This window comes from Chanos chanos, chromosome 10, assembly GCF_902362185.1.
Source record: "Chanos chanos chromosome 10, fChaCha1.1, whole genome shotgun sequence".
Lineage (NCBI taxonomy): Eukaryota > Metazoa > Chordata > Actinopteri > Gonorynchiformes > Chanidae > Chanos > Chanos chanos.
Window position 1 is genome coordinate 23,204,400 of NC_044504.1, and position 17,896 is coordinate 23,222,295.

At 40.5% G+C, this 17,896-nt stretch overlaps 1 protein-coding gene across 4 annotated transcripts; it reads left to right on the top strand.

The window, feature by feature from the left end:
* Window positions 1-1,208: 1,208 nt before the first annotated feature.
* On the top strand, window positions 1,209-17,861 carry actn2b (actinin, alpha 2b). 4 transcript variants are annotated; one of them, XM_030786037.1, is made up of 22 exons: window positions 1,209-1,334; window positions 4,850-4,964; window positions 5,105-5,224; window positions 5,431-5,517; window positions 5,812-5,899; window positions 6,218-6,296; window positions 8,989-9,070; window positions 9,485-9,570; window positions 10,290-10,382; window positions 10,509-10,739; window positions 10,969-11,116; window positions 11,511-11,661; window positions 12,730-12,838; window positions 13,355-13,495; window positions 13,710-13,892; window positions 14,152-14,286; window positions 14,675-14,854; window positions 15,167-15,313; window positions 16,136-16,213; window positions 16,731-16,796; window positions 17,339-17,497; window positions 17,703-17,861. In XM_030786037.1, exons 1-22 carry the CDS (start codon window positions 1,209-1,211, stop codon window positions 17,859-17,861), a joined length of 2,763 nt encoding a protein of 920 aa, XP_030641897.1. The 4 variants fall into 4 exon arrangements, with proteins under 4 accessions (XP_030641897.1, XP_030641898.1, XP_030641900.1 ...); XM_030786038.1 differs by lacking the exon at window positions 16,731-16,796; XM_030786040.1 differs by lacking the exon at window positions 16,136-16,213.
* The last annotated feature ends 35 nt before the right edge of the window (window positions 17,862-17,896 follow it).

The window sequence follows — 17,896 nt, forward strand, 5'->3', positions numbered from 1 at the left end:
CTTGTGTACGACATTATTCTGCTAAGAGTCCACAAACATATGACCCTTTCTGGTCACCTACACGTCCATACGTACACATGCCTAAATGCACTCCAGTGTCTTAGTCTCACTTACTTAAAACCTCCTTCTTAACTCAATAAGCTCAGTTCTACAGATGGGCATGTTCTATCCACAGGGACCGTACATCTGTACAGGTTTTCAGTCTATTTTCCAAACATTTTGTTAACTGTTACACTATAATGAAGTCCAAATGAGATCCTCTCCATTGTCTTACTGTCCCAGTCACCCAGCCTGTAAAATTTTAAGTTTTTTTGGTGCTGATTATCAGTTCATCCTCAATGAGACAATATTGTTTCTAGTATAACTTAAAACAAATAGGGATCTTGAAGAGTGGATTTTGAATGATTGGTTGAAAGATACACCAAAGATTTATGTTTTTTTGTTCTTTTTATGATGCCCTGGGGCCAAAGTGAAAGCAAATTTTATTTATCTAATAGATCAAACCCTAATATGTGCTTTTAAATGTGTGGAAATATTTTTAAAGTGTGAAATGAATGTTTTCTACAGAAATAAAAGATTGTCATTGATATTGGTGTTTATGTATGATTGTTATTAATTTTAATTAAGTTGTTTTATATGTATATTTACACATTTATGTTAAATGATGCATTTTAAAGTTCTCACTTTATTGCATAATGCATTACAAAAGTATATCGTGAGACAGTTATAGCTGGTCTCATATTCTTTCTCATAACAGAATGTCTGCACCTTGATCTCAAAGCAGCTGACTGTAGACGAGTACTTGTAGATTCAGATATAACTGATACAAGGCTTATGCATTTGTATTTTACGGAATCTCTCTCTCTCTCTCCCTCTCTCTCTCTGTGTCTCTCTCACTGGGAATGTGTCTGGCTCTCTGGTGGAAGGGCGGGGGTCACATGACCCGTCAGTACTAATTGATATCGGCAGCTCCCGCAGCGTGCTCACTGCAACCAGCCGGCGGTCGTTACGGGGGAACAAGCAAGGGCAAGCGTGAGTGAAAGAGCGTGACAGAGAGTCAGGGTAAAACGAAGGAAGAGTTGCTCAGAATTCAAAATAGCGCCTTACTAAAGATAGTTTGTTTATCGTCTTGTAGTAATTATCAGTTGAGGTAGTACCCTGAGTTTTCATCATTACTCATATTCAGTTCTGGAAACTAACAAATAAAGATGACTCAGATCGATACAACTGTGCATTACGACAATGGATATGATCAGGATGAATATATGATGCAAGAAGAGGAATGGGACAGAGATCTGCTGTTGGATCCGGCATGGGAGAAGCAGCAGAGGAAGGTAAGACAACCTAAAGGTGGGCTATCACAATCGAAAATAACTCAAAGCTTCTTTGAACTGACTCAGACAATACATTTTCACGCTTCGATAGAAAACCGAGTCGCTAAACTTTTGGTATGCTACCATTCAGAAGTATGCTGTTTGGACTATCTGGCTCGTTAAGAAGGGGTGGGGAAAAGGGTCTGCTTTGGCTCCGGCTGACGGTTCTGTCCTGTTGAGGGATGGATGCTGCGAGTAGGCTACTAACTATCAATAGCGGGCTGGGCTCGCGGAGACTGATACGTCTGGTATGCGAACTGTCAACAGATGCTTCTAACACATGATGACGTCCCTGGGATTAGAATGGATGCTAGAACTAATTTTAACTCCAGGACCAAAAGGCATTATAGAGGGTTAATCCGATGTCCTTGGTGTGGAATTCTTTTGTTTATAGAAACCACATGGAATACTACACCCAGGCTTTTGTCTCAAGACTTACCCTCCTCATAGCAAGCATACATTTTCAGACTTTTTATTTGCATACCTATCACATATTTTCGCCGTGGTATATGTGTTCTAACTCTAAAAAGAGTTTTCAATGGCGCAAATTCCTCAGAACACTCCCTGTGGAGTTTGTTTGCATTTTGTCACCTCTCAGTATCTTCTTTGGCGTCTTAAACTGGGATGCACTCAATAAGCTTCAACTAATCATTTCCTCTTGCATCAATCCTCTTATTCACACATAAGCACATCTCTCTCTCTCTCCCTCCCCCTCTCTCTCTCTCTCTCTCTCTCGTTTGTCATAATTAACTCCTTTTCGAGGAAAGAGGACAGACACGCAGGATACAGGAGAGGGCATAGAACTGTGACTAAGACACTTTCCTCACATTAGCAGACTTAGATCATTCAAGCATCACAAAGAACACGACGATTGCTACCTAATACTAAAATTCTTTGAGATGACCAGTTGTATACAGAGGACAGATGATCTTCACTCTCATAAGGATTGGCCTTTGCTTACTTTTCCATTCTCCATTGTCCATGTGCCAACAAAGGGTCCTCTCTGAAGACTGTTTTATATGATTCATAAGAGTATATTTAGTCCTATTGGGCTGCATTTGCTGTGTGCGAGTGTGTCCTGGGTAGGGCAAATGAAAAGACCAGACTCTGGCTGGCAGCTTTGTGTCACATGCACATGCACTCTAGTCCCATTTGCTTTGTGGAATATGAGTGTCACTAGAAAAACTCCAGCACTCAAAAATAAGCATGTCCTATAAACTGAGCACTTAGCTAGGGTCGAAAAAGGACCCTGTGATGCTAAGAGCTTAAGGATCTTAGAGACCAGCTCATCATCCCAGTGACTCAGGGGATACGTTGAGACTGTCAGACACACTCTCACGCACATGCCCAGTGTATACGTTTCACTTACAAAGAGAACTTGGTTCTGAACACTTTAATGAATTGAGAAGTCACATTTCCACACCATAAATGGTTAAATTTAGTCTCTCTTTGAGGAATTTCTTTTTTTTAAATGTTTATTAAATTATTAGTCACACAGTTATATGTCTGTCAGAAACATTTATGTGAATTTATCTGTTAAAGAGAAATAAAGACTTTGAAGAGGAGCTTTATGTCACACATTAGGAAACAAAAAACTTTGTCCTTGTGACTTTCTAGAACTTGACTTTTCCAGTCATCTGAGATAAATAATGATGTTTTCAAATGTCTCATTTCATTACCTAAAGTACTTAGGAGAGGTTTCATAAAAAAATTATTAACATTAAAAATTGAACATCCATTCATATAGTATTATTATAGTATATGCATTAATTATTCTTAAAACAAAATGTTAACTGAAATGTCAAACTGTAAAAAAAAGTGATAAATAAATACAAATAATGCAGAATAAATAAAACAAAAATTATTTTAACCTCAGTCTGCTCAACATTTGAGCATCATCCATCAACATGATGAAGAACAGGGAAATCGTCCCTCAGAAAGTCCATGAACAACAATTTTTCTCTTATGACTATGAAGAAAACTATGCAAGCCAGAGATAAGGTACTTTTACATTAAGTTCTCAGAGATGAAATTTTTTTTCTCTAGGTCTCTTATCATGTTGGTCCCGGCAGAGTGGGGCTAAATTTAAGCCTTTACCTCGACTGGAATGCGCTCTGGAGTCCACCCTAAAGCTTTGATCTGGGCTCATAGTCCACTACACTAGAACAGGTTTAAATAGAAACTGCACAGGCCACAGGGACTTTTTACATTACCCAACCTGATGGAACTTAGCATAGATGTAATGGACATTTTAGGCCCAGGATTTTCCATGACATTTGAGTAGCCACTGTACTGGACCTTTGGCCATGAAATAAAGCTAAGCCAAGGCAAGGTAAAAGCAAAAATGTATCACCCATCTGGAGCTATTTCCACACTGATGTATCACATTTGCATATTGAATATTATTCATATTTTAGTTAGAATTGTTAAATATGCTTAAACTACCATATAATGAACATCTACCAGCACTTTCTTGGTACAAAATTGGGCAAAAAAAACCCCAAAAAACATCACCACACCCAAATGGATGATAACAAAAGAATTTCAGGTTATGTAGGTTAGACAACAATATTTTCTGAGGTATAAATTTGTCACTTAACATAACACGCATGCATTCTGTATATCAAAGATATTTGAGTAGTTACTTGATATCATAAGAAAACCTACAAATATGCAAAGGTTTATGGGGGCAGTTTTGTAATAAGTTTTTCAGATAAACGTGTGAGGAGTTCCACATGACAGTCCTGTAAAATACCTGAATTCCATGAAATTATAGGAAAAGGAAATGAATACAGGAAAAGTTTGACTTCTAGATTTTTACCCTCTGATTTGGTGAATAGTTGTCTGAGGTTGTCGTGTACGTTTTCTGCTGGCATGAGTTTGGGGAATTAATATGATTTATCTACTTTAACATCTTTTACAGAGGAAAATAGGTTTGATTCAAAGTTTGTTTGGTGTTAGACCATTAGGCTAATTAAACCACACTTCTGTCAGACTACCCGAATCTCCAACAGTGAGAAGCAACAGTCATATGGCAGGTAGCAATTATTTGTGAAACTACCTCACTATAACTATGTCTTGACAGTTAACACATTAATGTACATTTCCTGACTTACCAACCTATATGTCACCATGTTGCTAAGATGAGGATATAAATATTCCTATAATGTTACATCTTGCATCAGAGTACTGTGGAAAAAAGTTTACCTGTTTGAAGTTTTCCATTGCTTATATTCCATTACATCTTCATCTGGCTAGTGTCAGAGGATTTGGTGCTTCTCTGATGACTGACCATATCATGGAAAAAGCTGACGTGTTGTCACACTGTTGGATTATGGAGTGTTTGAGTCATTGATGTTATTGCATGTGTGTGGGTGTAGGTGTAGGTGTGACGGTGGAAGGGTGGGGGGGGCGGTCGGTGGTGGTTGTCTGTGGGTGTGTTTGTGTTTTACTGATGGTGTTCTTATGTTTCTTAGACATTTACAGCTTGGTGTAACTCCCACCTGAGGAAGGCTGGCACCCAGATTGAGAACATTGAGGAAGACTTCAGGAATGGCCTCAAACTTATGCTTTTGCTTGAAGTCATCTCGGGTATAAAGAACAGGAAAACAACGCTCACACACACACACTCGCACACATGCACACACACACACGTGCACACACGCGCACACACACTGGTGGTATGTTGATAGTTGCATTGGACCTGGCTTTTTTTGTGGATTTTTTTGCAGGTGAAAGGTTACCTAAGCCTGACAGAGGAAAAATGCGTTTTCACAAGATAGCTAATGTCAACAAAGCACTTGATTTCATCACTAGCAAAGGTGTCAAACTTGTCTCAATTGGAGCTGAAGGTACACAAATACAATATTTACCAAAACAGTATTATTTGTTAAATGAGTTGCACAGTTTACAGTTGTTGCATTTCTGGTGAAGCGTTATACCTGTGTTTCATGACTGTGAACCCAAGTCTGAGACCTTGTTCTTTAACATAATCATAATCATTTGGTGTTAAAGTTTGTCTATTGGTGTGTTTTAATATATTTTTTCTACATTTAAGAAATTGTTGATGGGAACGTTAAGATGACTCTCGGAATGATTTGGACCATCATCCTCCGCTTTGCCATTCAGGACATCTCTGTGGAAGGTAAAGGTGACGCCACACGGCACATTCTAAAGACTACTAATAACAGATTTCTACACATCAGTCAAATCCAAAACAGTAAAACATATTTAGTGGAGGGGTGTTATTGTAAGTAATTGGCCACAACTGTATTGAATTTTTCACATTAGTGAAAAGGTTTTCCCACTCATTATTTTAAAAGAAATGCATGTTGTAAGTCTCTGTGTTCTACGGAGGTGACTAAGTCATTTCAATGAATGGCAGTGGGATGGCATGTCCAGTTTAGGGCAGTTTTTGAAATAGTTAACCTGATTTCAGAAACATCGGCTAAGGAGGGCCTGCTCCTCTGGTGTCAGAGAAAGACCGCCCCGTACCGAAATGTCAACGTCCAGAACTTCCACGTCAGGTGAGACTGCATATAAAATGGTGAACTCAAATTCCTTTTGCATTAAAACTAAATTTGCATAGCTTATGTGGTAAGTAATTGCACATCTCTGTTATCAGATATAACTGAGGTACCTAATTTTCAGCAAAAGTTGTTAAATTATTTATCAGTGTAGTTTTTAGAAATAAGGACAGTTTAGTAGCTAAACACTGGTGCATTTCCTTGCTTTAGGATGTGTTAATTTTATGACATGTTCCTTTATAACTGCTCCATGCCAACTGTTTGACCTTGATCTCTGACCTTGAATATGACCCTGGCTGTTGGTCTTTGCTGATGAAGCTGGAAGGATGGCTTGGCCTTCTGTGCCCTCATCCACAGGCACAGGCCTGACCTCATTGACTACGCCAAACTCAACAAGGTGTCAAGTGTGACCCCCCCCCAAACTAACATCTGATTCATCAACAACAAGATCCCTCGATGCATGTTAAAAACTTGATGCTGCACATGAACTTTTGTGTACTGAAATTTTGCACTCAGTCACACCAATCCTTCCTTGAACTATTACTTAGAAGACGAGATAATTGGTTTGAATATTATCTGTCTATAAACAAGATAAACAAATGAGAGATTATAGTAATACTGAATTTGCCATTTTATTTTATACTTGTACATTGCAGCTGTTTGTTTTTATATTTGACTCAAAATATCTGTATTTAATACAGGTGTCCTCTGAAAGGACAGGTTTGGCTTTTTTTTAAAAAAATAATTTTGCCACCATGCTCTTACATTTAAACAAATGTTGATTTTTTTTTTTTTTATTCTACTGGTGGTGACACCTGAATTTCAAGATAATAACATAACAGTTAGTGTTATTCGTTGGAGGCACTGAGAGTAGAAAAGCCAGTATTCAAAAGCTGTAATGATGAAAAACAGCAAAAAGTTCCATGAAGCTGGCAAGACCCTGAAACTAAGCAAGGAAAGTTTAAGATGCTCAAAGGTCAGAGTGGGAGAGCACAGATATGACATGAGCTGTCATTATCTGCTGTAGCTTATTATTGTGTTAATTGGTCATATTCACACTACACATAACTCTGTGACTCATTCCTCCATTACTGTTTACACCTACCCCCTCTCTGCATGCATACATGGTTGGGTTGTTTTGGGCCTATTGTCATGGAGACAGCTGGAAAGACGGCCTGGCCTTTTGCGCACTCATTCACAAACATAGACCTGAGCTGCTTGACTTTCACTCTCTCAAGGTAGCCAGTCTATGTGTGTGCGTGTGAGTAGGACAATGGTAGTGTGTGTGTGTGTGTGTGTGTGTGTGTGTGAATAGGACAATGGCATGCAACTCTGTGACTCTTCTCTTGGGAAAGAACAGTGTTACAGGAGTATGCTCCTGCCCTATGAAGAGTCAACACACCTAACAGTTCCAGTGAGATGCTTTTTAGAGTTAACTTCAATCAGAAATGTTTGTGCAGAATTGTGGCCAAAACTACACAGACTACGTATCTGACAGAGAGTTGCATACCACTTGTGTAGGAGGTGAAAGCTGGCTGATTAGGAGTTTGATGTAGTTGTTGATGTAGCTTAGTTTGTGCATATAGAAATTGTGCATATAGAATAGATGTTTCTGTGTCTGGATTAATCTCAGTTTATTATAAGAATGTGGATTTGAACCATACTTCCACCACCGTATCGGTGTCTTAGTTGATTTAACTGATCATTTAGCTGTTCAGTCACAGAGGGCCTTTCTCCCAGAGGAGCATATGCAGTAAGTCCTGACTCTGGAATAGAAATGGGAATGTGATCCACATCCCAAAGGGACTGGATCACCCCACCAGTTGTGTTTGACAGGTGCCAGTCCAGGGAGCCAGTACTGCATGTAGGATCCTGTTTATGGAGACTCGGTCACCTGGAGTGTAGGGGGGATTAGTTTGTGTTGAGTCAGGTACATACAGTTCAATAACTGACTGAAAGTCTAATACACTCACACACACTCATACACAGACACTGACAAGCACACACACACACACACACACACACACACACACACACACACACACAAATCCACACATTCATATGTGCACGCACACACATGCAGACACAGACATGTGCGGACACACATACATACACATATGCATATACTCTACTAGACATTGACACACACCTCCCTTCTCTCTGTGTCTCCCACACACACACACACACACACACTCTCTCTCTCCCTCTCTCTCTCATCTCTCAGCTGTTGCCATGAGCTCCAGGTGAGCTTGTGCAGGGTAATTCTGTCCGAGCGTAGCCAGACTGAATGTTTTGTATTTAAGCAGGGCATTAAGAGGCTCTAGGCAGAGTGGCTGCCCTGCAGCTGCTATTGTCCTGCTCTGTATCTTCCCTGGCCTGGTATTAAAGCAGCAGACAATGGAGTTCAGTACCTTAGCCATGACCCCACTGGCCTCTGGTAAACACTCAATGACTCATACAGCAGTTTTAGGGCATAACTCATACGTTAATGATTCATTTGCCTTAGTGACTGGCAGAACATTAAAGTGGCTTGTGGTCTTACTTAGTGTTACCCCCCTTTAGAAGTCACATTACAGTCAGTGTTTCATTACATTTGAGAAATGAACATTGTCTTTCTGACAGAGCAGAACAGTAGCGTCCATATGTTGCTGCTTGGTTGATACTATGGATTCAGTATATATTGTTAGTTCTATACTGTTGTGTATTTGAGGAAAATAACCGTGGTTCATGTGGCTGTTTCCATGCTGCCCACACGTACAATTCAGCAAACACACACTTTTTAAACAGTCAACTTTACTGCTCATTCCTGTGTGGCGAACACCTAATCTTGCCATTGGAATTATGGGGGCACCACACTAAAGTATCCAATACATGTTTAAGCATTCGGAGCCTAAGTATATGATACAGACCTTGCACATTTGTATATGTGTGTGTTTGCGTGAGTTCATAGTGTTAGTCATTGTATCATAATCACCCTCTAACAACTTCACCAAACTTCAGTAATCTGAGTGTTTAGTCACTTTAGGCTATTAGAAAGGACTAACTAATTTACTCTCTCTCTCTCTCTCTCTCTCTCTCTCTCTCTGCAGGATGATCCTCTGGGGAATCTGAACCTTGCCTTTGACATTGCAGAGAAACACCTGGACATCCCCAAAATGCTGGATGCAGATGGTAAAACATGAGTGCCTCTTTTACAGTAGCATTGCCATAAAACATCTTTATAGAGTATGAGACCATTAGACCAGGAAAGTGACCAAGATGTATGCATTAAAAAAAAAAAAAAAAAAACCACTTTCAAAACCTTAAAAAGAGATTTTGACTTTGGTTTGAGTTTCATAAACCTAAAACAGTCACACAAAATGTTAGACACAGAAAGTAAAACGTTTAAGATTTTAAAAATGTGAAAAATATTGATATATATGTCCCAACCTTAATATGACTATAAGTACATTTTTTCTTCATAAATATTTTGTTAAGAAATGTTAGAGTTCAAGAATTGAATAGAAAGATACATGGCCTCTCCAGTCACAGAGGTCTGTAAACAGTCTGTAAACCCTCTGGGGTAAATGGGCTCTCGCTTCACAGACTTGGTAAACACAGCACGACCTGATGAGAGGACGGTTATGACTTATATCTCCAGCTACTATCACACGTTCGCAGGTGCTCAGAAGGTACCTGGGACATACCATGTCTTACTTTTAGACTGGGTATTTTGTAGCGTTTAGCAAGTCCCCCTCTGTCTCCTTGGTTTGAGCCTCAAACACAAATCTGAACCACTCTCAGGCCCTTTTTTTCTGTCTCAGGATGTAGTGTTGTAGTGTAATTGGCTCTTTTCTGTCTCAGGATGTAGTGTTGTAGTGTGATAGGCTCAGTACATCCAAGTTCCACTCTGCTTCCTCTCCCCAGTCCTCTCCAAAGGAACCCATGTGAACCTTTTTCTCTTATTGTGGAATGTTCCTTCTGTTTCTCATTGCTCTTTTTTATCCTCTCCTCTCCTCTCCTCTCCTCTCCTCTCCTCTCCTCTCCTCTCCTCTCCTCTCCTCAGATATTATAAACACCCCCAAGCCTGATGAGAGAGCCATAATGACTTATGTGTCATGTTTCTACCATGCTTTTGCTGGAGCAGAGCAGGTACACACAGTGTGTTTGTGACAGAGAGAGGCCGAGATATGTTCATTCCCTGTGCTTTTATTCCCTCTGTAAAGTTCATCAGTCAGTGCTGTCTAATCATCCCCTCATCTTGCCACTCCTCTGTAATTTCACAGGATTTACATTCCCTATATAATCTATAGAGAAAAATGTTGCTTTTTCTGCCTCTTCAATGCCATCCATCCATCCATCCATCCACCCATCTGTCTGTATGAATTTTAATACTTTCTGTCTCTCTCAGGCTGAGACTGCTGCAAATAGGATCTGTAAGGTGTTGGGGGTGAATCAGGAAAATGAAAAGATGATGGAGGAGTATGAGAGGCTGGCCAGTGAGGTGAACAGAGATGCACTCCTCTCCATACATAGATCTCCAGTCCCTCAATGCCCTGAACTGTTCTCTTAATTCTCTTCTCTTGTCTTCTCGTCTCTTCTCTTCTCTTCTCTTCTCTTCTCTCTCTAGCTTTTGGAGTGGATTCGTAGGACGACTCCTTGGTTGGAGAACCGTGTTGCAGAGAAAACCATGGCAGAGATGCAGCGTAAGCTTGAGGACTTCAGAGACTACAGACGTCTACACAAACCACCAAAAGTTCAGGAGAAATGTCAGCTGGAAATCAACTTCAACACTCTGCAGACCAAACTTCGCATCAGCAACCGACCTGCATTTATGCCCTCTGAAGGGAAACTGGTGTCTGTAAGTAACTGTAGAATACTTCACTGTCCCAGTGTATTTCAGAGGTGAAATCCAGTTCATGAGTTGAAAAATGTTAATGAAATGCCCTTAAACCACTAAACACCACGCTGGCCCCAATAATTTAAATCTCTGATTATAGTTTCTTTGTTCTAAAAAATTAACTACTCAGAGCAGTCAACAGAGTGTCCTACAGATACAGCAGTGAAGATGTGTGTGTATATGTGTGTAGGACATAGCGAGTGCGTGGCAGGGTTTGGAGCAGGCAGAAAAGGGTTTTGAGGAGTGGCTGCTGACTGAAATTCGCAGACTGGAACGACTAGATCACTTGGCCGAAAAATTCCGCCAGAAAGCCACAAGCCATGAGAGCTGGGCCAATGGTGAGTGTGCGTGTGTGTGCCTCAATACGTTAGCTGACCAATGAATAGTCTCCATTTTCTATGAACAAAACAACTGTACCAGCCCGTGCTCCTGGAAGTCTGAAGGTTGGCAGAAGGGTGCCTGTTTACATACAAATGAGGAAAAGGACCATCCTTGTCTCCTTGCATGAAAACATGAACTCTTTTTTCTCATACCCAGTGAGCCAAGTCAGAAGTTCAGATCTAAAGCTTGTAGACACATCCTTGTCTGTGTGTGTGTGTGTTTGTGTGTTTGCCTGTGTGTGTGTGTGTTTGTGTTTGTGTAAGGGTGTAGGTGTGGATGTGTGTGTAGATGGACGGTTGGGTGTTTGTGTATATTCTTTGTTTCAGTATGTATTCACTGTGTATGTTACAGGTAAGGAGGATATTCTCACTCAGAAAGACTACGAGACAGCCTCCCTGATGGAGGTGAGAGCGTTGCTACGGAAGCATGAGGCGTTCGAGAGTGACTTGGCTGCCCACCAGGACAGAGTTGAGCAAATTGCTGCCATTGCTCAAGAGCTAAAGTATGACCTTTAACCTTTGACAACTTACCCTAAAATCACATTCTTGAGAGTAAAATAATATCAGAGATCCATTACCCTTTGCTGACGTCCTTTCCCCCTGCCCTGTCCCGTTGGATGTGTAGAAGGCTATTTTAGTCTTCTCTATCAAACCAACTGTTCGTTGGATTGATAAGAAGTTCAGGAGACTGACTAACACACAGTTGACCAATCCAAAGCTAGATTCTTGCTCTCTTGTTCAGTACTGTATGTGTGCCCTTGTGATGGGGGTTTCACGTCCAGTCCATGCACTGTCTCTAGTGCCTTGATTAGCTGTTATCTCCATGCCTGCTCTTGAACTCACTCACACACACATAGTCCCATGCACTTCATTAGATGCCTGGTCTTCCGCATAACACTCATTCTGTATTGTGTCACAGCCTGTGTTATCTCCCTGCAGACCTGCGTGTGTGTGTGCGTGTGTGTGCGTGTGTACGCGCGTGCGTGTATGTGTGAGTGTAAGAGGGAGATAGGAGGAGTCGTGATTGTGTATTGCCCTGACCTTTGTGTTTTGTCCAGATAAGTCTGTCTTTGGTCACTTCACCTTAAATGTACAATTAAGTCCACTTGTTCCCAAAATCCTTCCCTCTCTCTTATGCGCGTGCACACACACACACACACACACACACACACACCACCACCAACATGTGCTGAAGAGCTTTCCAGCTGAGATCATGGAATTGACTCAGATTAAAGATGGCCACATAGACAATCACCCTGTTTGCATTTGCATTTCAATAATTAGATGTTTGCAGTATGAGGAAATGATGATTGTTCAACACATGACATAGCAAGACACTTTCTATCGCCTGGATTTAGAGGATGGAATTAGCCTGAAAAGAATTTCAAATGGCTCTATTTTAATCCAAAGGGTTCAGAGCATGAAGGGGTAAAATATATGCTCCTTTGGACCACCAGAGGGTGCCAAACATTGCCCACTTCAGTGATGCCTAAGTCTCTCTCTGTCTCTCCCTCTCTTTCTTTCTGACTCTCTTTCTCTCTGTCTTTATCTTGCTCTATTTCTCTCTCCAGTGAGCTTGATTACCATGATGTGGCTGCTGTTAACCAGAGGTGCCAAAACATCTGTGACCTTTGGGATAAGCTAGGCACACTCACCCAGAAACGCAGAGAGGCCTTGGAGGTCAGTCCAACGTGTGTGTGTGCGCGTGTGTGTGAGAGTGTGTGTGTGTCTTTTGAAATTGTAAATTGAAATCATTAAAAAAAAAAACTATGGATTACTGCCAGTCAGATTTGTATGTTTATGTAGTAGCTTAATGAAAATGTGATTTCTAGTAGTGTAGGAGAGTTTGGATGAAATTGAGTTTAAATTGAGTTTAGGGTATTTATTAATATGTAAAATATGTCATGCTCTACAGAGCACACAGTGAGCTCCCATTCAAACAGTAATTTTGTTGATATTTGAATTTTATACAATATACAGATGTAAACAACACATCTGCACTCAGTCTTTGTTCAGAAGAGAGTTAGTAGAGCATGACCTGTATAAAAGGAGAAGAAAATGAATCTGTCAAATTTTACAAATATTTAATTTATGCAAAACGTTTACAAGAATGACCAATCGGAAAAGCTCACTGAATGTGAGGTGTATGTTTAGTGCATAAATTGTGTGTGTGTGTGTGTGTGCCTGTGTGTGCAGAGAACTGAGAAGCTGTTGGAGACAGTGGAGCAGCTCTTTCTGGAGTTTGCTAAGAGATCTGCTCCCTTTAACAACTGGATGGAGGGAGCCATGGAGGATCTGCAGGACATGTTCATAGTGCACACAATCGAGGAAGTTCAGGTAGATGCAGATAAGCACACACACACAAACGCGCGCACACACACACACACACAAACACGTTTTTACCTTTCTCTCCAAGAAAAGTCACTATGTCCTACTCTCTTTCTATTTTGTCTCACTTGAGAACCCAACCCTTTATCTTCAGCTGTTTATCTCTCACTCGCCCCTACTCTCACCATTTGTCTTTCTCAACTCTCTCTCTCTCTCTCTGTAGACTCTGATAGCAGCCCACGAGCAGTTTAAGGCCACTCTCCCAGTGGCAGATGCGGAGAGACAGGCCATTGTAGGGATCCAGAATGAAGTGCAGAAAATCTCTCAGAGTTATGGTATCCAGTGCAACCTGACCAACCCCTACAGCACTCTGACCACAGAGGACATCCTCACCAAGTGGGAGAAGGTCAGTAAACTATACAACACAGTGTCTCCATTTGAATGTGTATAATTACTATTACTACTTTTATTGTGTGATTTGTTTACTGATGAGCAAACTGGTGTTTGTGAAAATAAGTCACAGTAACTGTGATTGTGTGTGTGTGTGTGTGTGTGTGTGTGTGTGTGTGTGCACGCGTGTTCGCTTGCTTGTGCGGTGTGTGTGTGTGTGTGTGTGTGCGTGTGTGTGTCTGTGTGTGTGTGTGTGTGTCCATGTGTGTGTTCAGGTGAAGAAGCTGGTTCCTCTGAGGGATGGTGCTCTGCAGGAGGAGTTAGCCAGGCAGCATTCTCATGAGAGACTGAGACGACAGTTTGCTGCACAGGCCAACCTCATCGGACCCTGGATCCAGACCAGGATGGAGGTCTGTGTTATCATCCTCAATCATGTGAATTATCCAGTAATCGGCATAGAGGAAAACTGAAAAAAAATCACCTAAAACCTAAAATGTAGTAGTTAAGGAAATTCCCTCAGATAGTACAATATTCATACAAAAGTACAAAGCTTCGTACAAAAGCAACACTGTTTGCTACACCTATTATAACAGCTTAATAACACCACAATTCATACATTATGATTGACACTTACAGCAAAGCACACAGACCATCCTCAGATGAGCCTTGTTAGACTTTATTGTCATCTTTAAATGGATTGTTCCAGTGTAAATAGATTGGATATAAATGTGTTCATTGTTAAGATTGATCTATTAATGATTAATTTTTGGTTGCTGTGTGTGTCATGTGGTGTGACAGGAGATTGGTCGCTGTGCACTTGAGATGGGCGGGACCCTAGAGGACCAGATGACTCAGCTGAAACAGTATGAACACATTATTGTCGCTTATAAACCCAACATTGACAAACTGGAGGGTGACCATCAGCTCATCCAAGAGTCGCTCATCTTCGACAACAAGCACACTAATTACACCATGGAGGTATACACTTATATACAAGCATACACACAAACACACACAGTCACATATATGTTAACAGATCTCGTATGGATACAGAAATATACACATAAGCACAAACACACACAGACATGCACCCACATATACAGAACTATTCACACATATAAACATACAAACCATACCTTGGACATTTACACCTCACCCTCACCCAAACAAACATAAACTTATGAGCAAAACCATATACATAAACTACATATGGTCCAGTTGTTTTTGATTGTTTTAATATTGATTCCATTATACATCGTTCACTTATTTCTGTTTTGATGGATAAAACAGCACATCCGAGTTGGTTGGGAGTTACTCCTGACAACCATTGCTCGCACAATCAACGAGATCGAGACTCAAATCCTGACTCGAGATGCCAAAGGGATCAGCCAGGAACAGATGAACGAGTTCCGCTCATCCTTCAACCACTTTGACCGGGTACTGTACTCAGATCACCTCTTACAAACATTAAGTGCTCATGTACACTAATGGAATGCTGTACTGGGATCAGTATTGAAATATACTGAGTGTTTCATTAGGCACTGTACACTGACTGGCTACTGCCCTAAGAGATTTACCAAAGTACTACTGAAAATGTGAGGAGATTTTAATCTGCATGCTGCCTGTTTCCTCTAAATTTTTCTTTTTAATTAACAAATGATTTGTAAGTAATGTATAGGTACATATTGTTTGGTAACATTTTTGCACAATCTATGTTTTACGAGCCACTGTAATATTAGGAAGAATGAGAAAAGACCTATTGTAACCGTATATAAAGGTCATTAAAGACAACAGAACTAAAATATAGAACAGCTTTAATTAGGACTGCTTTGAATTTCACTGACTGATTTTCTTTCTTTCTTTCTTTCTTTCTTTCTTTCTTTTTTTCAACTTCACTTTTCTACCACTGCAGAGGCTGCATAAGGCTAGAGTAATTGCTAACAGTTTCTCTTTTTCGTTTAGCTGTAGTATGAATTGCTTTGAAAGAATTTACTCGTAGAAAAGTCCCCCTCAAAAGTTTTAGACTCTGAATGACATTAAATAGTGCTCATCATGGCTCATCTTTCTTCTCCATTAAATCTTTTATCCTGTGGTTTGTAGTGTGGTGAGATAGAATGCTAACAGTATGATCAAATAATAAAGTTTATTACAGATGAGTAATGTAGTACATAAATGCCCCATTTGTATAGTTTCCTTTTATTGACTGTACCAATCACTCTACTAATCCTTTGCTTGTGTGTGTACGTTACCTGGGTTTAGGAGGAGACAGGTAAATTGCGTCGTGATGAATTCAAGGCATGTCTGATAAGCCTTGGTCATGTTGGGAATGACAAACAGGTACTAATCAAGACACTTACACTGTTTTCAACCTTCTCCCTGAGCCACTGGCCTCCCTGGCCTCTTGATCCCTCCTTTCCTCCTCCTATTAGAACTGCTGCTGATGCATGCTCTCAGGAATATGTATCCACACAAATAAAGCTGACCACACACATACACACACACACACACACACACATCTTATTAATCCTACCAAATCATTTGGGTGCATTTAAGAAGTCAGTGATCACCTGCCAAAAGGTTTATGAGCTAAAACCCCACTGTTCCTGTAAACCTTTTTGCTGTATGTAGTGAGCTGAGTATAGAGTACTGAGGTATGTGTCCTCTTGTTTTTCCCTTGTCTGTGTATGAATGTGCTTCTCTGTCTGCCTGTCCATCTGTGTCAATATATGTTAGGTGCTGTCTTCCTCTCCATATGATTTCTACTTTCTCCTTCATATTGGTCATCATCCCCCAAACTCCACCCCCCACCCCCACCCCTGTCTCCACCTGACCTGTGTGTGCTGTGGCTATGCAGAAGAAGAATGGAGCCATGGACACAGATGACTTTAGAGCCTGTCTCATCTCGATGGGTTATGATTTGGTAGGGTGTGCATGAATGTTACAGCACAGTAAATGTGTGAAAAATACTGCACCCCCTCACATTTTTTGGTTGACTGCACTCCAGCTGTTTTGGTTTGTTTTTATGTATGTCTGTATGTATGTAAACTGTATATGTATGTATGTATATATGTACTGTATGTGTGTGTGTATGTATGTATGTCTGTATGTATGTAAACTGTATATGTATGTATGTATATATGTACTGTATGTGTGTGTGTATGTATGTATGTGTGTATGTATGTAAACTGTATATGTATGTATGTATATATGTACTGTATGTGTGTGTGTATGTATGTGTGTATGTATGTATTTGTGTATTTATGTATGTATGTATATATTTAGTTTGTTTGGTTGCTTGTTTGTTTGTTGGTAAACTGCATTTTGGGATGTAGTGAAATGTTTCAAGTGATCACTGTTTAAGCCTGAACAATAATTTAGCAGTGTGATAATGACTATGGTAATGATAGCGATAATTGTTTCTATTTCTGGTTTTCTTCTGTGTGTGTATGTGTGTGTTGTCAGGGTGAAGTAGAGTTTGCTCGGATCATGATGCTGGTGGATCCTAACGGCACTGGTGTAGTGTCGTTCCAGTCCTTTATCGACTTCATGACCAGAGAGACAGCAGACACCGACACAGCTGATCAGGTCGTCGCATCCTTCAGGATTCTGGCAAGCGACAAGGTACATATGTAGTGGATAAAGTAACTGATAAATGTAACTGATTTAGTTTCTGTTGACTTTAACTTTATTTGAGTTTATTTTGTAATATTTGCAATGTATGTATTTCAGTATTGTGGCAGTGTGAGAATGGTTCCTCATTTCTATATATGTGATTGAAGTATCTTAATGAGGGATATGGGGGGATTTTTCTGTTCTATTCCTGTAGCCATATATTCTGGTGGATGAGTTGAGGAGGGAGCTTCCACCAGACCAGGCGGAGTACTGCATCTCCAGAATGCCTCCTTACACTGGGCCAGGGGCAGTGACGGGGGCACTAGACTACACAGCCTTCTCTACTGCCCTCTATGGAGAGAGCGACCTGTGACCTCACCATGTCACCCAGCTCAGCATGACCTTTGA